General features: G+C 50.4%; 1 protein-coding gene and 2 pseudogenes across 1 annotated transcript; 2 read left to right on the forward strand and 1 right to left on the reverse strand.

Moving 5' to 3' along the window:
- Positions 1 to 6,917: 6,917 nt before the first annotated feature.
- LOC144611252 (tubulin alpha chain-like) lies at positions 6,918 to 11,182 on the forward strand. Its single transcript, XM_078430292.1, has 5 exons — positions 6,918 to 6,935; positions 8,582 to 8,804; positions 8,897 to 9,045; positions 9,314 to 9,994; positions 10,886 to 11,182. Exons 2-5 carry the CDS (start codon positions 8,684 to 8,686, stop codon positions 11,180 to 11,182), a joined length of 1,248 nt encoding a protein of 415 aa, XP_078286418.1. The 5' UTR covers positions 6,918 to 6,935; positions 8,582 to 8,683.
- Positions 11,183 to 14,137: 2,955 nt separating this feature from the next.
- On the forward strand, positions 14,138 to 17,269 carry LOC144611159 (tubulin alpha chain-like; annotated as a pseudogene).
- Positions 17,270 to 21,163: 3,894 nt separating this feature from the next.
- LOC144611160 (tubulin alpha-1C chain-like) lies at positions 21,164 to 22,853 on the reverse strand (annotated as a pseudogene).
- Between the last annotated feature and the right edge of the window lie 2,566 nt (positions 22,854 to 25,419).

Here is a 25,419-nt window from a genome sequence, read left to right on the forward strand (position 1 = left end):
GGAACGCGGTAACAATGGCAAAGAGAACGCCAATTGGTTCTCAGCGCGAGTGACGCAACAAAGGGTTCGCGGGGACTATTAGGTGTAGGCATGAGGGGTCGAACGGCCTGCTTCCACGCGAAAAGACTGTGACTCTCAAACACTATGAACACACGTTAGAGTCGCCTGCAAACGTTGCAAATGCTTTGCATATTCTCATCCAAATCGATGATAAAAACCACAAACACCATTGGGTCCAGCTCCGATTCCTGAGGCACACAATTGGTCACGAACCTCCAACCTGAAAAAAAACGCCTTTCCCTTCCATGACGCCAATTCTATATTGTATTGAATAGCTCTCCTTGGACCCTGTGCGATCTAACCTTCCAGAGCAGATGATCATGCGGAGCGTTATTAAATACCATATAGAGAATTTCTGCGGCTTTACCCTCATCAAACCTTTTGGTTACTTCTTCAAACAAATCAAATTCTTAAGACACGAACTTCCAAGTACGATGCCAAGCTAACTATCCCTGAACAGCCCCTGGATATAGAGACACCTGTATATTTTAACCCTCAGAATCCTCTCCAGGAACCAGATATTAGGATACCTGTAGAGAGATCCCAGGTTTTGTCTTGCAGCCTTAGAGGCATGAAATTAGCTTTCCTTCTGTCTTCCGGCATCTCACCTGAATCTAATGATCTAATAGATATATCTCAGCCAGGGCTCCTGCATCATTTTCTCCAACTTCTTTGGATAGGCCCCGGATGGCTTTCATCAGGCTGGGGAGATTTACATCATGTTAAGACATCCTGGACTGTATTACGGACTGTACATAAAACTTATCGATTCATTTACCCAGCCTTCACGGCGTTCTACGCGGTTGAAACCGGACCAATACCCATTTAGGACCGTGCCCATCTCCTGCTGCGCCACACAGAGTTGACCACTTTGGTTTCTGAGGGGTTTTAGTCTCCCTCTAGTTACCCTCGTTTGCTGAATGTACATATATCTTTGGATTTACCTTCATGTCAACTGGCCGATACGGCCTCTACTCCCTTTTTGCCTTACTGAATTCTTCCTTAGGTATGCCCCTTACTTGCTTAAACTCCACCAGGGATACACTTGATCCGTAATCCCGCCCGATACCTTCTACTTATTCCTGAACAGGGGCGCATTTTCTCTCGTTATCCATGTTTCCTTACCCTACCTGCCTTGCACTTCACTCTAACAGGAACACGCATGCCCTGAACTCTCATCATTACACGAATGATACTTTAAGAATGAATGAATGTGTTGTGTATTCATGCCAATACACAAGAGTTGCAACTCATAGTTTTATTTGTACTTAAGCGGAGGTAACAATAAGTGCTATCGTCTGCACAGTCTGGTCGCGGTCTGCCTGGAAGGCCGCAACCGGCAGCGTACATAGTCAAGGTGGGAGTGAAGATCCGGACTGGATCGTGTGTGGAATGTGCAGCATGCATAGTGAATGTGATGCTATATATATATAGTGAAGGTGAACTAGCATGCACAATCTACATCCTTCCTCTCAAGGAAAGAATACATAATAAAATAAAGATACGGTAGTCGCCGTGGATCTTATAATATATATCACCGCTCATGTGCGACTAACATAAGTACAGGTAAACTGATATTGACAAAGGCAGTCCAAATGTAGCCCGTTGAATGTCACTCAAAGTTCAAGTGTTAGGCCTGGTACTTCACGGTGGGCCGGCAGGCACGACCTGCACGTGTACGGTACAGTCCCGCTGGAGACGAGACCGATGGAACCGGCCCCAGAGAGTGCGGTGACATTGCTGGCGATGGGACGGGAGACAATGGCGGGCGGTGAGGTGGCGAGGCCACAGGCGAGGCCGGAAGGGCTGACAGACCGGGCAGCGGAGGCATAGACAGGCCGGTGTCCCCAGAGGGGTGCGGGTGGTTAAACTTGAGTGGTCGGGGAGGAACAGATGTGTTGCGGGTTCGCACACTGGCAGGATGTGCTGTCGGTTGCGTCTGTAAATTCCGCCATCGGCTTCGACTAAATACGAACGAGGCTCTGGGCGCTGGCCGAAATATCACCCCCAGGCGGTCGTGACCCTTTTCGGTTCGTAGGCGGACCACCTGACCGTTAGCCAGTGGTGGCAGAGGCCTGCTCGTCTTGTCGTACCAGCGTTTTTTGATGTCACATTTCCGTTGCAGCTGGGACTGAACATCAGATGGAAAGCGAACTTGTGGCTCCAGGGTATGTTTAGCAATGGGTAAAGTGGTTCTTGTCTGCCTGGACATTAGGCGTTGCGTGGGTGAACCAAGGATCGGATCGCGGGAGATGTTCCGCAGGTTTAGTAAGTCGAGGAAAACGTCTGATCCCGCTCTGCGGGAACGTTCCATTACCTGCTTGGCACTCCGGACGGCACGCTCCGCTAGCCCATTAGACTGAGGGTACTCGGGGCTACTAGTGATGTGGCAAAAGTCCCAGCGTGCAGCAAATTCTTTGAATTGGAGGCTGGGGAATTGGCTGCCGTTGTCGGACAGTAGGCGATGAGGAGCCCCGTGGACGGAGAAATGGCGTGCAAGCTTCTGGATCACTGCCGCGGAGGTGAGGCTCGGGAGCAGATCGATCTCGAACCACCCGGAGTACGAGTCGACTATGACTAAGTACCGCTTCCCGTTCCACTCAAAACTGTCAGTTGCCACGATGGACCACGGGAGGTCAGGAACCGGGTGCGGAAGGAGCGGCTGTTTCTGCTGGTGCGGCGCCAGGCTGTTGCACACCGCACAGGACTCTACTCTTTGACGAATATAGTCAGACATTCCACGCCAGAAGAACATGCTCTTAGCTCTCGAGATCGTTGCTTCTGTGCCTGGGTGTCCCCCATGGATGCTGTCGAAGTACTTGCCATGTAAGGAGGCAGGAATCACAGGTTTGTGGCCCTTTACGACAATACCACCCTGCAGGACGAGCTCGTCGCGGACGGAGAAGAAGGGCTGTAAGGCATCCGGCAGTCTGTTCTGCTTGACCGGCCACCCATGCCTTATGACAGAGGATAGTGCTAGGAGGGTGTCGTCGGCGGAAGTCTGGGCTGCCAGGTCCTCCAGGCAGGACGAGGGGACGTAGGAGACCATCATGACGGCAAACTCGTCTCCTGACGAAGGAGAGCCGCAGGTTGCCCGCGGAGCTCGAGAAAGGGTGTCCGCCAGGTGCATGTCGTTGCCCCGCTTGTAGACTAGAGAGATGTCGTACCTCTGAAGCTGCAGCATCATCCGCTGGAGCCGCGCAGGGGCGGCGTGTATTGGCTTGTTTACAATGCTAATGAGTGGCTGGTGGTCTGTTTCGATCGTGACCTTCTTGCCGAAGATAAAATCATTGAATTTTCTGCAAGCGAAGACGACCGCTAGCAGCTCTTTTTCGATTTGCGCATATCGTTGTTCGGTGTCCGTCATAGTACGAGAGGCGTAGGCAACAGGTCTGTGGCCGTCACCGCTGTTTTGAAGGCAGACGGCACCCAGTCCATACTGCGAGGCATCGCAGGACAGCGTGACAGGCAGCTTGACATCGTGGTACGCGAGAGTGGGGGCACAAGACATCTGTTGTTTCAGAGTGTCAAACGCTCTCTGTTGCTGTTCATGCCAGCCCCAAACAGTGTCTTTGTGAGTTAGTAGGCGTAAAGGGGCAAATATTTCACTAAACCTCGGGATGAATTTTCCCAGGTAGTTGACCATCCCGAGAAAGCGCTGCAGACCGGTCACATCGGAGGGCGCTGGCAGTTCGTTGATCGCGATTGTTTTAGATGGATCGGGTTTGAGACCGGCGCTCGTGAATATGTGGCCCACGTAGTTGACTTCGCTCACCCGGAATTTACACTTAAGCGGGTTGAGATTGAGATTGATCTCTTTGGCGCGGTCGAGGACTTTCTTCAGATTCGCGTCGTGGTCCTCGACATTCTGACCGGCGACGAGGATGTCGTCAACCACAATTGAGCAGGGGTATCTGGCAAATAGCTGTTCCACGGTGCGTTGAAACACCTCGCTGGCTGAGTTTAAGCCGAAGGGCATACGTAAAATTTTGAAACGTCCAAACGGTGTACAAAAAGTGGTCAGGTTGGAGGAGTTGTCATCTAGCGGAATCTGCCAGAAGGAGCTTTTGCGTCGAGGACGTAGAAAACTGTCGCCTTGCCCAGTTGCGCTGCGACATCTTCCACCGTGCGCATGGGATAGTGTGGCCGTTTAATGGCGGTGTTTAAATCCCTGGGATTAATGCAAATCCGTATCTCCTCCGTGTTTTTTTTAGAGGCAACCACCATGGTAGAGACCCAGTCTGACGGGTCCGTGACAAGGGCAATCACTCCCAGATCCACCATCCTGTTGAGTTCACTCATAGCATAGCATGGGGAATCCGGTGGGCTGGACGGACGACCGGTAAGACCTCTGGGTTGATCGTGATCTTGTACGTGACCGGAAGCTTGCCGAGCTTGTCGTTAAAGAGCTCACCGTACTGCGAGAGGAATCGCTGGGCGGGGGCATGTGCGGAAGCCAGTTGGTGGACCACCGAGTCGAAGGCAACCAAGCCTAAGTCGATGCAGGCAGCAATGCCTAGCAGGGAAGGAATGTTTTCCCGGACAACCAAGAAAGACAGTTTGTGAACACGGGACGCTAGCTGGCACTGCAGCTCAACAGTTCCGACGGGCTTGATTGAGCCCCCTCCAAAGGGAAGCAGTTAGGCCATGGTTGGCTTGATGTCCTTGGCATTACAAATCCTGTGGAGCTCTGATAAGGTGATAACGTTGCAGCGAGCCCCTGTGTCGAGCTTTGCAGTAACAGGCACTCCGTTAATGAGGAGGGTGACCATGGGATCGAGATGTTTTGCAGATGGGTCTGATAAGGAATGTATACTGATATTCAGTCCGTCGATAGCAGCTAGGTCATGCTCATTAAACGCAGGGAGTGATGAAGGTGCTGCGTGGGACGGCTCTGGCTGTAGCAGATGAACCGGCTGTTTTGTCCCGACACTGTTCCCACGCGAACGACAGCAGCGGACAAAATGGTTTCTACGTTTGCAGTAATTACAGACTTTCCCAAATGCAGGGCACTGCTCCCGAATCCCAGCGTGTGAGCCCCCACAGTTACTACAGTTGTTGATGTGACCGGCACAGGATCTGCCGGGCACTTCAGAAAGTGGGCGTTGTGCCGGCAACATTCACATCAAACGCAGAGTGGGGTCCCGGCCCCAAGGATTTAGTGTGTGAGGCAGTTAGCTCAGCAACTCGACAACGATACTCAGCCACCTTTAGGGTGAGGTCAGCCTCACGTAGTAGTTCATCACGCACCTTGTCATCAAGGATGCCACAGACCAGTCTGTCCCGAACGAGACTGTCACACAAATTGTCGAACGCGCACCGGCTGGCAATATATCTCAGGGAGCTAATGTAAGCTTCAACAGGCTCACCTTGCTTCTGGTTGCGAGTGAAAAATCTGTGACCCTCCATAACGAGATTCGAGCGCAGCTCGCAAAGCTGTCGGAACTTTGTCAGGAGGCAGTCTGGGTCCTCCATAGATTCTGCCGGGACCTGAACGCCCGCGGGAGTTATGCGGGCCGGCGCGTAGTGGAACCGGTGAGCACGGCGAATGGCCTCACTGCCCGCCAGGTTGAGGAGAATAGCAGCACGAATAGCTGGAGGTGCAGCATGATGAGCTGCCTGAATATAGATCCTGAAATCCTCCTCGAAGATGCGCCAGCGTTCAGCGAGGTCGCCATCGAATACGAGTGGGTCAGGCTTGCGAAACGCTCCAGCCATAGTGAGACAGTAAATCAAAACAAACTAAGCAAATAAAACAAAACTGAAGTAGTGGGTCGAGAAACTTCTGACGCCATGTTGTGTGTTCATGCCACTACACAAGAGTTGCAACTCATAGTTTTATTTGTACTTAAGCGGAGGTAACAATAAGTGCTATCGTCTTCACAGTCTGGTCACGGTCTGCCTGGAAGGCAGCGACCCGCAGCGTACATAGTCAAGGTGGGAGTGAAGATCCGGACTGGATCGTGTGTGGAATGTGCAGCATGCATAGTGAATGTGATGCTATATATATGTAGTGAAGGTGAACTAGCATGCACAATCTACAGAATGAACGAATGAATGAATGGATGAATGAATGAATGAATGAACGAATGAATGAATGAATGAATGAATGAATGAATGAATGAATGAATGAATGAATGAATGAATGAATGAATGAATGAATGGAGAAAATGAGTGAGTGATTAAATGAATGAATGAATGAAAGATTGAAGGACTGAATGAATGATCCCACTTTCAAGAGTTTCCTTTGCCAGCCAACAACATACGACAATCAACATCAAATCCCCACCTAACACCATCCAAGCGTACACTGTCCAGTTCAGAATTAGAACGTGTGGACCCGTCCTCTCTTTATCCTTCACTAATTTAAAGATAATATACACGTGGTCGTTCGTCCTAAAAGACTCGCACACGCACATCTCGGTCACTTTCCAAGTTCCTTAGAGTAGACCAAGCTTTGTCCTTTCCTTTTGTTGGGCCAGCTACATATTGCCTCGGAAATCTGCGTCTGAACACATTGGACAAATTGCACTATGAGAGTCCAAGTCTATATTGGGAAAGTTAAAATCCCCCACTGTGGCGAACATATTAGGCTTGCATCTGCCTGCAATCTCCTGGCATATTTGCTCTTCTGACTCGCGAATTGAGGGCGATTTGGGGGCCTATAGTCCACTCCCACAAAAGTGATCATCCCCTATTTATTTCTCAGCTCTACCTATATAGCCTCAATGGAAGTGTATGGGATCACGGGGGAAATAGGTAGGATTAATTCATAACGTATTGTACCGAGAATAGGCGAATGTAGAGCCAGAGGGCATATGTATAATGTGAGAGGAAAATGTTGATAGAGGCGAAACCTTTTTACTTCGTTGGAGGTGGGTATGTGGAATGAGCCTTCGTCGTGGTGGTTGATGCAGGCAAAAACCCAACATTTTAAAGATATTTGGAGAGGGACGTCGATGGGGAAAGTTTAGAAGGATATGGGCCAACCGCCAGTAAATGGGACTAGTGGAGTCGCGACATCTTGGTCAATTTCGCATGTTGGGTTGAACAGCCTGTTTTGCACGTTCTCCTGGATCATTCCATGGAAACAGAGAAAATAGGTGCAGGAGTAGGCCACTCGACCCTTCGAGTCAGCACCTCCATTCAATATGATCATGGCTGATTATCGGGAATCAGTACCCTGTCCCTGCTTCCTGCTGATATCCCTTGATTCCGTTCGCCCCAAGAACTATATTTCTCTCTCTCTTGAATACATCCAGTGAATTGAACTACAGTGCATTCTGTGGCAGACAATTCCACAGATTCGCAATTTTTTCTTTCCTCATCTCAGTCCTAAATGCACTTTTCTTAAATTGTGACCTTTGGTTCTGGACTCCCCCAATTTGCATCATAGCAAGATAGAAACATAGAAAATAGGTGCAAGGCGGAGGCTATTCGGCCCTTCCAGCCGGCACCGCCATTCAATGTGATCATGGCTGGTCGTCCACAATCAGGATCCTGTGCCTGCCTTTCCCCCACATCCCTTGATTCCACTAGCCCCGAGAGCTCTATCTAACTCTTTTAAATTCATCCAGTGAATTGGCCTCCAGTGCCTACTGTGGCAGAGAATTCCACAGATACCCAACTCTGTGATTGATTTTTTTCTCTCATCTCTGTCCAAAATGGCCTTTTCTTAAACTGTGACCCCCTGTTTCTGGACTCAATGCCCCCAATTTCCAACGTGGAGAAATTTGCCAAACACCTCACGATGAGGCCGACACCCATCGCCTTACCCTAATTAATAATTTGTTGATCTTGCTTTAACTCTATGGGCGATTGATGGATTGGAATCTGATAGGGGACAAACAATTGTGTCACAGAAGGTCTTTGTTCCGACGTCTTCCACAATCAGCCAATCAGCGTCGAGCCCGATGGAACCTTCCGCGTCTGTATGCGACGTCAACAAAGGCCATTGTTCCCACTCACCAATCCGCGCGCGTTTGGCCAATGCCAACGTTCTATCCCGGGGCCCGTATAAATACCAGAGCGACGCCGAGCGTCACGGTATCTTGAACCACGCGAGCGGAGCAACATGGTGAGCGCGCGGGAGAATGCCCGCGGGCGCGCGTTTTCCCCCGAGCGAGGGATACCCGGGGGAGTGAAGGGATTCGTTGACTGGTGTCCGAGACTGGACACGGGAACGGGAGAGCACCCACGGGGAATGGGAACTCCGACGTAGCTGGAAGGAAGTGGCGCTGGGAGAGAAGGGTGCAGAAATCTAAGGCCTGGGATGCGGTGTCGGGGTTGGACGGAAAGCGAGCGGTTCATTCGGCGAAGGGGACCAGGAGTGTAAGTGAATTGCAGAGGTGGGAGGCAATGGTGGTCACATGGCGTGAGGGCCCGTGAGAGATCAGGCGCAAATGAGAATTGAACAAGTCATTGTGGTGATCAATAGGAATAATGGAAACCATGCAGCGCGCACCAGAAAATCGACTCCCTCCCACGCTAATATCTCACCGCCTGTTTTCCTCGCCACCAGCGCGAGTGTCTTTCAATCCACATCGGCCAGGCTGGCGTCCAGATCGGCAACGCTTGCTGGGAGCTGTATTGCCTGGAGCACGGGATCCAGCCGGATGGACAGATGCCCAGCGACAAGACCATCGGGGGCGGCGATGACTCCTTCAACACCTTCTTCAGCGAGACGGGGGCGGGCAAGCACGTCCCACGGGCTGTGTTCATCGACCTGGAACCTACGGTGATCGGTAAGGCCCCGGTGCTATTGAAAAGGCCGTGTGGAACAGATTGAAGTGATCGCCTATTAAATCTTTCGTTCTTTACTCATTTGCCTCCACAGATGAGGTGCGGACCGGCACCTACCGGCAGCTTTTTCACCCCGAGCAGCTCATCACCGGAAAGGAGGACGCGGCCAATAATTACGCCCGCGGCCACTGCTCCATCGGCAAGGAGATCGTGGACCTGGTCCTGGATCGCATCCGGAAGCTGGTAAGTTGCCAAGCAACAGGAAAGTGCGCTCTTCGACCTCAACGTATCCGGTTGCAACGCTCGTGCCTTGCGACCCATTCCCACGTTCTGCCCCGATTGTCTGCTCCGGGATTCCTACTGTCAGAGCTCGAGTTGTCTCGAGTTGACACAATCTCCCTCTGTGCCGGAAATAGGCGGCACCGTCGCTCCTCTTGGGATGATCCTTCCCGTAAAAGGCATCTCTAAAACTCAGTAGAAAATTAATGCTTTGCCCCTTCTCCGCCCTCAGGCCGATCTGTGCACCGGACTCCAGGGGTTCCTCATCTTCCACAGTTTCGGCGGCGGCACCGGCTCGGGATTCACCTCGCTCCTCATGGAGAGACTCTCCGTGGATTACGGCAAGAAATCCAAGCTAGAGTTTTCCGTCTACCCGGCGCCGCAGATCTCCACCGCCGTGGTCGAGCCCTATAACGCGGTGCTGGTCACCCACTGCACCCTGGAGCACTCCGACTGCGCCTTCATGATGGACAACGAGGCCATTTACGACGTGTGTCGGCGGAACCTGGATATTGAGCGCCCCACCTACACCAACCTCAATCGTCTTATGGCGCAGATCGTGTCGTCCATCACCGCCTCGCTACGCTTTGATGGTGCCCTCAACGTGGACCTGACTGAGTTTCAAACCAATCTGGTCCCCTACCCGCGCATCCACTTCCCGCTCGTCACGTACGCGCCCATTATTTCGGCCGAGAAGGCTTTCCACGAGGAACTGTCCGTTTCACAATTGACCAACTCTTGCTTCGAGCCGGCCAACCAGATGGTGAAGTGCGACCCACGCCAGGGCAAGTACATGGCGTGTTGCATGCTGTACCGCGGGGACGTGGTGCCCAAGGACGTCAACGCCGCCATCGCCACCATCAAGACCAAGCGCTCCATACAGTTCGTGGACTGGTGTCCGACCGGGTTCAAGGTAAGTCTGACTCTGTGACTAATTCCCATGTCTCAAAGCACACGTCATCAATCTCACAACTCCACCCCCACCCTGTGCAAGGATGTCATTAGGTTTGAAAGAGATCAGAATAGATTCACTAGCATGACGCTTGGTCTCAGGGGCCGAGGTTATTGGGTGTAGTTAAATAGGGTGAGACCTTTTGATTGGAGCGCAGAAGTCAGAGGGGTTACCTCACTGACACCACGAGGGGGCATACAGTCATGAGAGGCCATTTAATGGGAACAACTAAGCAAATGACGTGACTATTGCTTTGCCAGTAGAAAGTCATAATGGCAATGCATGAAATGAACACTCGCAGTCTTCATGCCATTGTAAATGGCATCAATCCACAACCATAGGGCATGAGCTTGAGGTGGGACGGCAGACCTCTGTGACATGCATTTCACAAAGAGGGTATCCCGTACGCGAATAATGCAGCCAGAAGAACGTATGGACGCGGATTAATGCACCAATCTTAAAATACATTTGAATAGATATATGGCATGAAAAGGGTTCAGAGAGATATGTGGCAAGTGCAGGCAAATATGAATCGCACTATGTGGCAAATTGGTTGACGTGCACAAGTAGGCCCTATGGCCCGTTAGCATGGAATGCAGCTCTATAACTGAGACCAAAATGCTCTTACATCAGCTTTGAAGCGAACGAGAGGAAGTTGCGTTTTCTGTTCAGGAAAGACAAGATAGCAGTCAGGAAAGACAAGATAGCAGCCAATGATTATACCATTTTAGGACGCGTACTAAACTGATGGTCCATGGTTTTCCATTTTTACAAGAAGTGTTTATGATATTATTTCCCTCTGCTCCTCTCCCTCTCCCCCCCCCCCCCCGCCCGCACCCCTATCCACCGCAGGTGGGCATCAACTACCAACCCCCGACGGTGGTGCCGGGGGGCGACCTGGCAAAGGTGCAACGCGCTGTCTGCATGCTGAGCAACACCACCGCCATCTCCATGGCCTGGACCCGCATGAACCTCAAGTTCGACAAGATGTACGCCAAGCGGGCCTTTGTCCACTGGTACGTGGGCGAGGGATTGGAGGAAGGGGAGTTCCAGGACGCGCGGGAGGACATGGCGTCACTGGAGAAGGACTACGAAGAGGTGGCCGTGGATTCCGCCGACCTCGAAAGAAAGGGGGAAGAGGAAGAATAAGTTTTATTAATTTATAAGTTCATAGTTTGTTTTATTTAATAACTTAACATGATATTTATGAAAATAAAGATATTTTAATGAACATGTTGATGATCTATTGTCGAACACGGGTTAAAGGCAAATTGCAACATTGTTCGGCAGGGACTGAGGAGAGTAGTTTGGGAGCAGGTAGCATTGGGTAACTTGGGAAAGTCCAAGGCAAAGGAACTCCATTAGCAGCATTGATGAAATGTGAGGTTGTCACGACCTCAGAACATCCTCGAGAGGGAAGGTGAACAGCCGGAAGTAGTTGTGCACGTGGGCACGATCGACGTTCGGAGGAAGAGGCAGGAGGTTTACATCGCGAATTTAAGGCGTTTGGAAATAGACTGGTGAGTAGGACATCTAGGGTGGTTATCTCTGGATTGCTTCCCGTACCTCGTGCTGGTGAGGGCAGGTACAGGGAGATAGGGGATATGAATGTATGGCTGAGACGCTGGTGCAGGGAGCAGGATTTATATTTATATACCCTAGAGGAAAGACGGTGGAACAACAATGGCAGGTATTTCTGGGAATAATACCGAAGGTGCAGGATCAGTTCATTCCAAAGAGGAAGAAATATTCGAAGGGGAGTAAGACGCAACCGTTGCTGACAAGGGAAGTCAAGGACAGTATAAAAATAAAGGAGAAAAAGTACAAAATCGACTCCCTCCCACTCTAACATCTCACCGCCTGTTTCCCCTCGCCACCTTCGCGTGTGTCTTTCAATCCACATCGGCCAGGCTGGCGCCCAGATCGGCAACGCTTTTTGTTTTTGTTTTAATTTTTATTTATTTATTTATTTGTTTGTTTTTGTTTGTTTGTTTTCATGATTATGTAGGGAAGGGGAGGGATGGGGTTTACTGTTGTTGTTATATGCACTGTAATTAATTAAATTAAAAATTAAAAAAATAAACATGAAAAAAAACCCTATGTTTTCCCTCTTCACATACCTAAAGAAGCTTTTACTATCCTCCTTTATATTCTTGGCTAGCTTACCTTCGTAACTCATCTTTTCTCCCCGGATTACCTTATTAGTTTTCTCCTGTTGCTCTTTAAAAGAGTCCCAATCCTTTGGCTTTCCGATCATCTTTGCTGTGTTGTACGTCTTCTCCTTTATTTACACTGATAATTCTTCAGTTCTGTCCATACTGTTTCTGCATCTCCTGATTCGATGTCACCCCTTGCAAGGGACAGAATATAATTCCTTACCAACAGAGCGACAGTACCCCCTCTGCCCACACCCGTCTGTCTTTTTTTCGATAGGTCGCACACCCCTGAATATTCATCTCCCAGCTCTGCTCCTTTTGCAGCTGTCTCTGTAAGTACCACAACATCATACGTGTTAATGTCTAACTGCGCCTCAAGCTCATCCACTTTATTTTTTATACTTCGCGCTTTAACCTCGGTATTCACCTCACCTCTCACACCGGAAAATATTAGCCCTGACCTTACCCTCATATCCGTTCGAGAATTTTCCTTCCCGTTAACTCGGGTGTCTTTTGCAACTTTTCGTGTAATCACTTCCCCTTTAACTCCATCTTTATATTCCCAATTTGTCAACCCCACCCCTCCCCCCACACAATTTAGTCTTCCTGTTTCCTACTATATCCTATCTTTATCCCGCCCCTCTCCTGACATCAGTCGGAAGAAGGGTCTCGACCCGAAACGTCACTCATTCCTTCTCTCCAGAGATGCTGCCAGACCCGCTGAGTTACTCCAGCATTTTGTGTTTACCATATTTGAAGGTACTGCCGTTCGAAGAGCAGAATTTACGGGGGAGCATGCACAATATACAAAAATGCAGCCTATCCAAAGTCATATAAAGCTGCGAAACAAATTCCTGTCGCTTATACGCTGCGCCCCGACCAAGCATGTGCGGATATTAATAAAATAATACAACAGAGGTTAGTGTCCAATTAAGAATGGGACGAGCTAAACTTCTGCATTGACCAACCCAGCCGCGGAGAACTTTGTGGGTTGGGCTTAATCTATCATGTAATCTTCACAAATGGAAACTTGAGCAAAAACATTTAGCAGAAGACGGTGATTGTGGCGCAGAGTTACAGTTGCCAGAGACCCGGGTTCAATCCTGACCACGGATCCTGTCCGTGCGGAGTTTGTAAGTACTCGCTGTGACCGCATGGGTGTTCTCTTGGTGCACCGGTTTCCACCCACGCTGCAAAGACGTACAGTTAATTTGATAATCGGTAGATTTTAAATTGTACCTACTGTGGAGGATAGCGCTAGTATACGGGGATCGCTGGTCGGCGCGGACTCGGTGGGCCGAAAGGTCTGTTTCCTTTATATCGCTTTATATCTGAAGTCTAAATTCTAAAGAAGGTAAAAACGAACAGTGAAAGATTTAATGCGAACGTTTTAATACGAACGGAGGGATTAGGTTATCACGAACAAGATTGTGGGCACGTGGGACGAACTGCCAGAGGAAATAATCGAGGTAGGTACAACAACAGCATTTAAATAAATCGAATACATCGACAAGATTTCAGCCATTAAATAAGAGGGATCAGATTGCAGGTTTAATTCACGAGTTCCTGTTGGTCGGTTGATGTGACGAGGAGTTGATCATTGGGGGGGGGGGGGGGGGGATCGCCGCGAACCCTTTGTTGCGTCACTCGCGCTGAGAACCAATCGGCGTTCTCTTTGCCTTTGTCCGCTCGTTCCGCGCCAACGGTTGGTGCGCTGGCAGCCCATCACAACGCGACCCGGCTGAATGGAACGTTCCATCATGCGGGATGTAAAAGGGCGCGTTCGGCGGATGCGACACATTTTCTGGAGCTGCGAGACCAGAAGGAAGATCATGGTGGGTTCTCCCGGGGCTGGTCGGTGGGGTGTCCAGAGGACCCGGAACGAAGAACCTGTGTACAGAGGATTTCCGCGATGACCACGCAAATCCAGGCGCACACTGTGGAGTTAATGTTAGCACTCGGAGCCAATAACCGTACGAATAACACTTTCTTCTCTTCCCCCTTTCCTCCACCGCCCCACCCCCTCTTTCTCTCTCTCTCTCTCCAGCGTGAGTGCATCTCCATCCACATCGGACAGGCCGGAGTCCAGCTCGGCAATGCTTGCTGGGAGTTGTATTGCCTAGAGCACGGGATCCAGCCGGACGGACAGATGCCCAGCGACAAGACCATCGGTGGCGGCGACGACTCCTTCAACACCTTCTTCAGCGAGACGGGGGGGGGGCAAGCATGTCCCGCGGGCGGTGTTCTTAGATCTGAAGCCCACGATGATCGGTAAGCTGGTGGGGAGATAGTGTTGATATATTATGTCTGTCCCCCCCGCTACGAGCAGGGAGGGGCGTTTGCGGCGGTGGTTTGATCTCCGGTCTCTGCTCCCCACCACCCATAGACGAGGTGCGGACTGGTACGTACCGTCAGCTCTTCCACCCCGAGCAGCTCATCACCGGCAAGGAGGACGCGGCCAATAACTACGCCCGGGTCCACTGCTCGATCGTCAAGGAGATCGTGGACCTGGTGCTGGATCGCATCCGGAAACTGGTAGGTTAATTTAGTTTAGTTTCAAGATAAAACGCGGAAACAGGCCCTTTCGGCGCACCGGGTCCGCGTCGACCAGTGATCCCCGCACATTAACACTATCCTACACCCACTAGGGACATTTTTGTTACATTTACCAACCCAATTACCCTACATACCTGTTGGTCTTTGGAGTGTGGGAAGAAACCGAGGATGCCGGTGAACACCCACGCAGGTCACGGGGAGAACGTACAAACTCCGTAGAGACAGCACTCTGACAGTCAGGATCGAACCCGGGTCTCATCCCTTCTGTGGCATGGAACGCCACAAATTGACAACTCTCTTGGTGAAAATGTTTGTTCTCATCTCAGTTTTAAATGGCCTCCCTTTCATTCTTGGAATGTGACCCCTGGTTCTGGACTCCCCAACATTGGGAAATTTTTCCTGCAACAAGATTGTCCAGTCCTTGTATAATTTTAAACGTTCCTGCAAGTATTTACATACATCTAGACCTCTGCTTCATCAATGGTGTTTTGGTCACATAATCACAAAACCCAATCAGATTGGTGACACAAGACCAACCACCTACACAGACGTGTTGACTATCCCTGGTCAGCCTATGTCCATCTACATGCATTCCTAACCTGTCCCTTAGATACTTTGTTGCATCTTTCCGACCACAGATGTTAAACTAAACCTACAGATGTTAGGCTCCGTCCACAGATGCTAGGCACCTCCCTCCTCACCCTCACACCTTTCTCCCTTCCAATGCTCTCTGCTTTCTCTGCCCGCAGGCCAACCAGTGCACCGGACTCCAGGGGTTCCTCATCTTCCATAGTTTCGGCGGCGACACCGGCTCGGGCTTCACCTCCCTCCTCATGGAGAGACTCTCCGTGGACTACGGCAAGAAATCAAAGCTGGAGTTTTCCGTCTACCCGGCGCCGCAGATCTCCACCGCCGTGGTCGAGCCCTACAACGCGGTGCTGGTCACCCACTGCACCCTGGAGCACTCCAACTGCGCCTTCATGCTGGACAACGAGGCCATTAATGACATCTGCCGGCGGAACCTGGACATCGAGCGCCCCACCTACACGAACCTCAACCGCCTGCTGGGCCAAGTAGTGTCGTCCATCACCGCCTCGCTGCGGTTCGACGGCGCCCTCAACGTCGACCTGCTCGAGTTCCGACCAACCTGGTACACGACCCGCGCATCCACTTCCCGCTGGTGACCTACGCTCCCCTGATCTCGGCCGAGAAGGCATTCCACGAGCAACTCTCCTTGTCGGAGATCACCAACGCCTGCTTCGAGCCGGCCAACCAGATGCTCAAGTGCGACCCCCGGCAGGGCAAGTAGATGGCGCGCTGCATGCTGTACCGCGGTGACATCGTGCCCAAGGACGTCAACGCCGCCATCGCCACCATCAAGACCAAGCGCTCCATCCAGTTCGTGAACTGGTGCCCGACCGGTTCAAGGTATTTGGAGACTTTGCACCATTCCACGCAGCAGACGCTTGACACGCACCCGGGTCTCGCACTGGGCTGTGATGTCTACCACATTCAGTCCAGCCGGTCCACGATTGCGGAAACCAAACCGAGGGCCTGGGTTCTGAACATCCATCCAGGGAAGCATTGAGGGTTTCTGGGAGACTCCTGGCCAACCGGTCGCGCCGGCATCTGGATAACCAACAGCGCTCTCCCTAGGTTGAAAGTGCAAATCTTTACTTTAGTCAACGTCCACTGTCATTCGGCCCATCGTGTCCATGCTGGCCCATTCTCTCCTGTCCTTGTAACGCTCGTTCAGTCCCTGATTTTCTTTGCATTATTCCGCCATGGGACCTGCCAATTACCATGCGCGCGCCCATTTGCGATGGGCGGGAGCGGGCACAGCAAGATAGCGGAACGTCGGAGGTTGGGATCGAACCCGGATCCACAGCGCCCTGGAAGAGCTGCTTTCGTGCAACTCCAACGTAAGCGGGAACCATTTGCTATTTCTTGAATTGCATTGGCCATTGCGCGGCTCCAGCTTCTTCCAATGGAAGAACCATACTGGCTCTCCCTCGGTAAAAGCAGCACCGATTTGTCTTTCACCACTCATCCTATGCAAGCTGCCTACTAATCCATCACCAACATGTTTGGGTCGCGTCTACTAACGTAACAAAGCAATCGAGGTCTGTTTCTATTAGCTGCGGCACTCTACCTCCATGGCAGATGCATCTCATCTTGAATGCGATCCTTTCTATGTGTCGGCAACCGCACTAAACGCTGTTCTTCTCCCCCGGCAGGTGGGCATCAACTACCAGCCCCCGACGGTGGTGCCGGGTGGCGACCTGGCCAAGGTGCATGCATGCTGAGCAACACCACCGCCGTCTCGATGGCCTGGACCCGCATGAACCTCAAGTTCGACAAGATGTACGCCAAGCGGGCCTTTGTCCACTAGTACGTGGGGGAGGGGCTGGAGGAAGGGGAGTTCCAGGACGCGCGGGAGGACATGGCATAGCTGGAGAAGGACTACGAGGAAGTGGGCATCGATTCGGCGGATCTGGACAAGAAGGGGGAAGTGGAAGAGTGAATGTATTATATGTCTTGTATGTCTAGAATGATTCATTTAATTTGGTTAATATTGTTGTGAATCTCATTTCCGAGATTAAACATATTTATGACTTAGTTTGGTATTGCGTCCTTCGTAGAAGCACAATTGCTTGATGTCTATAGGTTCATACCGCGGAAACAGACCCTTCGGCCCAACTTGTCAATGCCGACCATACCCCCTCATCTATGCTCATCCTATTTGCCCAAGTTTGGCGCACATCACTCCATCCAATTCTTCGTCATGTAACTGCATAAATATAGTTTAAATGTTTCTGTGCCTGCCGCTGTTAGATCACCTCGTCCCATGTGCCCACAACCGCATGCGAGATGAATGTGCCTTCCGTTTCCTATTAACTCTTTCCCCTCTCATCTTGAACCTATCCCTCTCGTTTTCGATTCCTGTATTGATCGGAAGGTTTCTGTGCATTAACACTATGCATTAGCCCTATGGGCGCAGCGGTAGAGTTGCTGCCTTACAGCGCTTGCAGCGCAGGTGACACGGGTTCAATCCCAACTACGGAGCTGTCTGTACGGAGTTTGTGCGTTCTCCCCGTGACCGCGTGGGTTTTCCCCGAGATCTTCGGTTTCCTCCCACACTCCAAAGACGTACAGGTTTGTTGGTTAATTGGCTTGGGTTTGTATACTCGGTATAAGTGTAAATTGTCCTTAGTTTCTGTAGGCTTGTGTTGATGTGCAGGGATCGCTGGTCAGCGCGGAGTCGGTGGGTCGAAGAGCTTGTTTCCGCGCTGGATCTCTAAACTAAACCAAACCAAACCAAACTAAACTAAACTAAACGAAGCTAAACTAAACTGAACTAAACTAAACTAAACTAAACTAAAATAAAATAAACTGTCTATGCCGCTCATGATTTCATATCCCTCCACATTGAAACTACTCATCCTTCTGTGCTCCAGTGATTTTGCAGGTTTTGCCTGCCTGACCTCTCCCTATATCTCAATCCCACGAGTCCTGGCATCGTAAATCATTGCATCTCATAAATCGTCACCCTGATGTATCTCAGGACGGGGATGGTTGGATGGCTGGGGTTTGGTCATTGGAGGAAGCAATCTGTTTCTTGAAAGAGCTCGGGGTACAAGGGTCGCAACGTTCCAGTCATAGAAACATTGAAACATAGAAAATAGGTGCAGGAGGAGGCCATTCGGCCCTTCGAGACAGCACCGCCATTCATTGTACTCATGGCTGATCAACCACAATCAATTACCCGTGCCTGACTTCTCCCCATGTCACTTGATTCCACTAACCCCTAGAGTTCTATCTAACTCTCTCTTAAATTCATCCTGTGATTTGGCCTCCACAAATTAACAACTCTCTGGGTGAAAAATTATTTTCTCACGTCAGTTTTAAATGGCCTTCCCTTTAGTCTTAGATTGTGCCCCCTGCTTCTGGACTCCCCGAACATTGGAAACTTTTTTCCTGCATCGAGCTTCTCCAGTCCTTTTATAATTTTACATGTCTCTATAAGATCCCCTCTCGTCCTCCGAAACTCCAGTGAATACAAGCCTAGTCTTTTCAATCTTTCCTCCTATGACAGTCCCGTCATCCCAGGGATCAATCTCGTGAGCCTACGCTGCACTGCCTCAATTACAAGGATGTCCTTCCTACATTCTCCGTACTCGCCTGCTTAAACAAAGAAACGACATAGGCCACTCCCCCTCTCCTCCCGAACTTCGCCTTTGGCAACCCTTCCTTTCAAACTTCCTTCCATCGCGTTCAATAATCAGGGACGGATTGCATCTGTCGCTGTGGGCTTAACCACCTTAATGTTCTTGAGAAGACCCAACACTTCCTTTCTGATATCAAGATGCCCATTAATATATTAAACGACCCAACACTTACCTCGCTGTCCTTCTTGGTAAATACAGGTACAATGCGTTAGGACTGTAGACAAAATTACCAAATTTTCCCATTGATTTGATATAATAGAGATCAATGTCATAAACTTATAAACTTCTATGAGGTCTCAGTTCAACATCTGAAGACTCCTTGTCTTCCTACAACGGGCCGAACATATCTACACACAATATTCCAAATAAGACCAACAAAATATTTATAAAGCTTCCAGATATCATATGTAGTCTTACCGTCTTTAAAACTGAGGTGAGATCAAAACATTTTCACCCAGAGAGCTGTAAATGTTTGTAATACTCTTCCAAAGAAGGCAAATCGCTGGCTGAATTGTGTTTTCTCACCTCCGTCCTAAATGGCCTTTTCTTAAATTGTGACCTCTGGTTCTGGAGTCAAGGTCTCCCAATGTCCACCATGGGGGACTTTGACAAATACTTCACCAAACACGATGCAGCCAACACCCATCGCCTTACTCTAATTAATCATTTGTTATAATAATAATAATAAGCATTTATTTTATATAGCGCCTTATCAGGTGCTCAAAGCGCTTTACATAAACAATCAAACATAAAAACAAACAGACAAACTATCCTAACGGAGAAGCGGCGAATAAACAACGCTAGCGTCCTCTCACGTCAGGGTCCGGCAGTAGAGAACAAAAAGCACAGGACACACAGATACAATTTTTAAACAATTTTTACACAAACAGCCATCACAGTGATTGCTCTAAGCACACCCTCACTGTGATGGAAGGCAAAGTCTTATCTCCTCCTGATTTCTTCTCCCGTGGTGCCACGAGGTGATCGAGGCTCCCAACTTTTTGAAGCCCCCACTGGCCGATGGAAAGTCCCAGGGCCGAGCCAAGCAGGCAGATGAAGGTCCTGAGCCCCCACCGGGCGATGGTAAGTCCCAGGGCCGAGCCGAGCAGGCCGATGAAAGTCTTGAGCCCCCACCGGGCGATGGTAAGTCCCAGGGCCGAGCCAAGCAGGCCGATGAAGGTCCTGAGCCCCCACCGGGCGATGGAAAGTCCCAGGGCCGAGCCAAGCAGGCCGATGAAAGTCTTGAGCCCCCACCGGGCGATGGTAAGTCCCAGGGCCGAGCCAAGCAGGCCGATGAAGGTCCTGAGCCCCCACCGGGCGATGGTAAGCCCCAGGGCCGAGCCGAGCAGGCCGATGAAGGTCCTGAGCCCCCACCGGGCGATGGAAAGTCCCAGGGCCGAGCCAAGCAGGCCGATGAAAGTCTTGAGCCCCCATCGGGCGATGGAAAGTGCTGCGGCCGAGCCACGCAGGGCGATGAAGGGCCTGCGAGCGGGTTGATCATACCTCGCACTTCGGGGCGGTTGAAGCTGCTACGGCTGGAGCTCCCGAAAGCCGGTCGCCAGCCAGGGACATGCGAACTCCCGATGTTGCGGTCTGCAGGGCCCACGGCCGAAGACTCCGAGATGGTAAGTCCAGGCCCTGCGACCGGAGTTTTCAAGGTCGATCCCAGCTGGAGGCCGCCGACTCCACGATGTTAGGCCGTAGCGCGAACGGAGATACGACACGGTAAAGGTCGCATCTCCGTTGAGGAGGAGATTTGAAAAAAGGTTTCCCCCAACCCCCCCACCACCCCCCCCCCCCCCCCCCCCACATACACAGAGTTAAAAATAAAACAAAACGTACAATTAAACGATGACAGACAAAAAACAAAAAAAATGACAGAGAGACTGCCGGTGAGCCGCAGCTGCAGAGCACAGCCGCGCACCCGGGGAATGGGAACGTCAGTGGGCGCCTGGAAAATCCGACAGAGCCGGAAGGAAGTGGCGCTGGGAGGGAAGGGTGCAGAAATATATGGCCTGGGATGGGGTGTCGGGATTGGCCCGGAAGGCGTGCGATCCATTCGTCGAAGGAGACCTGGAGTGTAAGTGAATTGAAGAGGTGGGAGGCACTTCTGGTCACATGGCGCGAGGGCCCTTGAGAGACCAGGCGCAAGTGGGCATTGAACAAGTCATATTGGTGATCAATAGGAATTATGGAAACCACGCAGCCGGCACCAGAAAATCGATGTCATTAATGGCCTCGTTGTCCAGCATGAAGGCGCAGTTGGAGTGCTCCAGGGTGCAGTGGGTGACCAGCACCGCGTTGTAGGGCTCGACCACGGCGGTGGAGATCTGCGGCGCCGGGTAGACGGAAAACTCCAGCTTTGATTTCTTGCCGTAGTCCACGGAGAGTCTCTCCATGAGGAGGGAGGTGAAGCCCGAGCCGGTGTCGCCGCCGAAACTATGGAAGATGAGGAACCCCTGGAGTCCGGTGCACTGGTTGGCCTGCGGGCAGAGAAAGCAGAGAGCATTGGAAGGGAGAAAGGTGTGAGGGTGAGGAGGGAGGTGCCTAGCATCTGTGGACGGAGCCTAACATCTGTAGGTTTAGTTTAACATCTGTGGTCGGAAAGATGCAACAAAGTATCTAAGGGACAGGTTAGGAATGCATGTAGATGGACATAGGCTGACCAGGGATAGTCAACACGTCTGTGTAGGTGGTTGGTCTTGTGTCACCAATCTGATTGGGTTTTGTGATTATGTGACCAAAACACCATTGATGAAGCAGAGGTCCAGATGTATGTAAATACTTGCAGGAACGTTTAAAATTATACAAGGACTGGACAATCTTGTTGCAGGAAAAATTTCCCAATGTTGGGGAGTCCAGAACCAGGGGTCACATTCCAAGAATGAAAGGGAGGCCATTTAAAACTGAGATGAGAACAAACATTTTCACCAAGAGAGTTGTCAATTTGTGGCGTTCCATGCCACAGAAGGGATGAGACCCGGGTTCGATCCTGACTGTCAGAGTGCTGTCTCTACGGAGTTTGTACGTTCTCCCCGTGACCTGCGTGGGTGTTCACCGGCATCCTCGGTTTCTTCCCACACTCCAAAGACCAACAGGTATGTAGGGTAATTGGGTTGGTAAATGTAACAAAAATGTCCCTAGTGGGTGTAGGATAGTGTTAATGTGCGGGGATCACTGGTCGACGCGGACCCGGTGCGCCAAAAGGGCCTGTTTCCGCGTTTTATCTTGAAACTAAACTAAATTAACCTACCAGTTTCCGGATGGGATCCAGCACCAGGTCCACGATCTCCTTGACGATCGAGCAGTGGACCCGGGCGTAGTTATTGGCCGCGTCCTCCTTGCCGGTGATGAGCTGCTCGGGGTGGAAGAGCTGACGGTACGTACCAGTCCGCACCTCGTCTATGGGTGGTGGGGAGCAGAGACCGGAGATCAAACCACCGCCGCAAACGCCCCTCCCTGCTCGTAGCGGGGGGGACAGACATAATATATCAACACTATCTCCCCACCAGCTTACCGATCATCGTGGGCTTCAGATCTAAGAACACCGCCCGCGGGACATGCTTGCCCCCCCCCCCCCGTCTCGCTGAAGAAGGTGTTGAAGGAGTCGTCGCCGCCACCGATGGTCTTGTCGCTGGGCATCTGTCCGTCCGGCTGGATCCCGTGCTCTAGGCAATACAACTCCCAGCAAGCATTGCCGAACTGGACTCCGGCCTGTCCGATGTGGATGGAGATGCACTCACGCTGGAGAGAGAGAGAGAGAAAGAGGGGGTGGGGCGGTGGAGGAAAGGGGGAAGAGAAGAAAGTGTTATTCGTACGGTTATTGGCTCCGAGTGCTAACATTAACTCCACAGTGTGCGGCTGGATTTGCGTGGTCATCGCGGAAATCCTCTGTACACAGGTTCTTCGTTCCGGGTCCTCTGGACACCCCACCGACCAGCCCCGGGAGAACCCACCATGATCTTCCTTCTGGTCTCGCAGCTCCAGAAAATGTGTCGCATCCGCCGAACGCGCCCTTTTACATCCCGCATGATGGAACGTTCCATTCAGCCGGGTCGCGTTGTGATGGGCTGCCAGCGCACCAACCGTTGGCGCGGAACGAGCGGACAAAGGCAAAGAGAACGCCGATTGGTTCTCAGCGCGAGTGACGCAACAAAGGGTTCGCGGCGATCCCCCCCCCCCCCCCCCCCCAATGATCAACTCCTCGTCACATCAACCGACCAACAGGAACTCGTGAATTAAACCTGCAATCTGATCCCTCTTATTTAATGGCTGAAATCTTGTCGATGTATTCGATTTATTTAAATGCTGTTGTTGTACCTACCTCGATTATTTCCTCTGGCAGTTCGTCCCACGTGCCCACAATCTTGTTCGTGATAACCTAATCCCTCCGTTCGTATTAAAACGTTCGCATTAAATCTTTCACTGTTCGTTTTTACCTTCTTTAGAATTTAGACTTCAGATATAAAGCGATATAAAGGAAACAGACCTTTCGGCCCACCGAGTCCGCGCCGACCAGCGATCCCCGTATACTAGCGCTATCCTCCACAGTAGGTACAATTTAAAATCTACCGATTATCAAATTAACTGTACGTCTTTGCAGCGTGGGTGGAAACCGGTGCACCAAGAGAACACCCATGCGGTCACAGCGAGTACTTACAAACTCCGCACGGACAGGATCCGTGGTCAGGATTGAACCCGGGTCTCTGGCAACTGTAACTCTGCGCCACAATCACCGTCTTCTGCTAAATGTTTTTGCTCAAGTTTCCATTTGTGAAGATTACATGATAGATTAAGCCCAACCCACAAAGTTCTCCGCGGCTGGGTTGGTCAATGCAGAAGTTTAGCTCGTCCCATTCTTAATTGGACACTAACCTCTGTTGTATTATTTTATTAATATCCGCACATGCTTGGTCGGGGCGCAGCGTATAAGCGACAGGAATTTGTTTCGCAGCTTTATATGACTTTGGATAGGCTGCATTTTTGTATATTGTGCATGCTCCCCCGTAAATTCTGCTCTTCGAACGGCAGTACCTTCAAATATGGTAAACACAAAATGCTGGAGTAACTCAGCGGGTCTGGCAGCATCTCTGGAGAGAAGGAATGAGTGACGTTTCGGGTCGAGACCCTTCTTCCGACTGATGTCAGGAGAGGGGCGGGATAAAGATAGGATATAGTAGGAAACAGGAAGACTAAATTGTGTGGGGGGAGGGGTGGGGTTGACAAATTGGGAATATAAAGATGGAGTTAAAGGGGAAGTGATTACACGAAAAGTTGCAAAAGACACCCGAGTTAACGGGAAGGAAAATTCTCGAACGGATATGAGGGTAAGGTCAGGGCTAATATTTTCCGGTGTGAGAGGTGAGGTGAATACCGAGGTTAAAGCGCGAAGTATAAAAAATAAAGTGGATGAGCTTGAGGCGCAGTTAGACATTAACACGTATGATGTTGTGGTACTTACAGAGACAGCTGCAAAAGGAGCAGAGCTGGGAGATGAATATTCAGGGGTATGCGACCTATCGAAAAAAAGACAGACGGGTGTGGGCAGAGGGGGTACTGTCGCTCTGTTGGTAAGGAATTATATTCTGTCCCTTGCAAGGGGTGACATCGAATCAGGAGATGCAGAAACAGTATGGACAGAACTGAAGAATTATCAGTGTAAATAAAGGAGAAGACGTACAACACAGCAAAGATGATCGGAAAGCCAAAGGATTGGGACTCTTTTAAAGAGCAACAGGAGAAAACTAATAAGGTAATCCGGGGAGAAAAGATGAGTTACGAAGGTAAGCTAGCCAAGAATATAAAGGAGGATAGTAAAAGCTTCTTTAGGTATGTGAAGAGGGAAAACATAGGGTTTTTTTTCATGTTTATTTTTTTAATTTTTAATTTAATTAATTACAGTGCATATAACAACAACAGTAAACCCCATCCCTCCCCTTCCCTACATAATCATGAAAACAAACAAACAAAAACAAACAAATAAATAAATAAATAAAAATTAAAACAAAAACATAACTACAATGTGACAAAAAATACAAAAGCACAAAAACATGAGGCAAGTTGATTTTCACAAGTCAAATATTTCAGTATTTTCACTGCTGGATTCAAAGAAGGTACAAAAGCATGTGGCATTGAGGGGATAGTTTTACTTGTCCTTAATATGCTGCAGCACTGGGTTCCATATGTTGCAGAACTTTTGAGGGTTGCCAGACAATTCATATCTCAACCTCTCTACGTGTAAGATGCCCATTAATTCTCTTAACCAAGTCTCAAACTGAGGAGCAGAGTCTGGTTTCCATAGTTTCAAAATACATCTGTTGGCAATTACCATACCATAAACCAAGATTGTGCGAGCATTATGGTCTAGCTTCTCAAGCGTTGTGGAATACCTGAATAGAGCAGTTTCAGGGTCCGGAGTTAAAGTGACGTTTAAAACAGTAGAGTA

The sequence above is a fragment of the Rhinoraja longicauda genome, chromosome 39 (assembly GCF_053455715.1).
Source record: "Rhinoraja longicauda isolate Sanriku21f chromosome 39, sRhiLon1.1, whole genome shotgun sequence".
Classification (NCBI taxonomy): Eukaryota; Metazoa; Chordata; class Chondrichthyes; order Rajiformes; family Arhynchobatidae; genus Rhinoraja; species Rhinoraja longicauda.

Coding starts and splice junctions, on each gene's coding strand:
- LOC144611252 (XM_078430292.1), top strand. CDS start 8,684: ATGCCCAGCGACAAGACCATCGGGGGCGGCGATGACTCCTTCAACACC. Junction 8,805..8,896: donor CCTGGAACCTACGGTGATCG/GTAAGGCCCCGG, acceptor TTGCCTCCACAG/ATGAGGTGCGGACCGGCACC. Junction 9,995..10,885: donor GGTGTCCGACCGGGTTCAAG/GTAAGTCTGACT, acceptor TATCCACCGCAG/GTGGGCATCAACTACCAACC.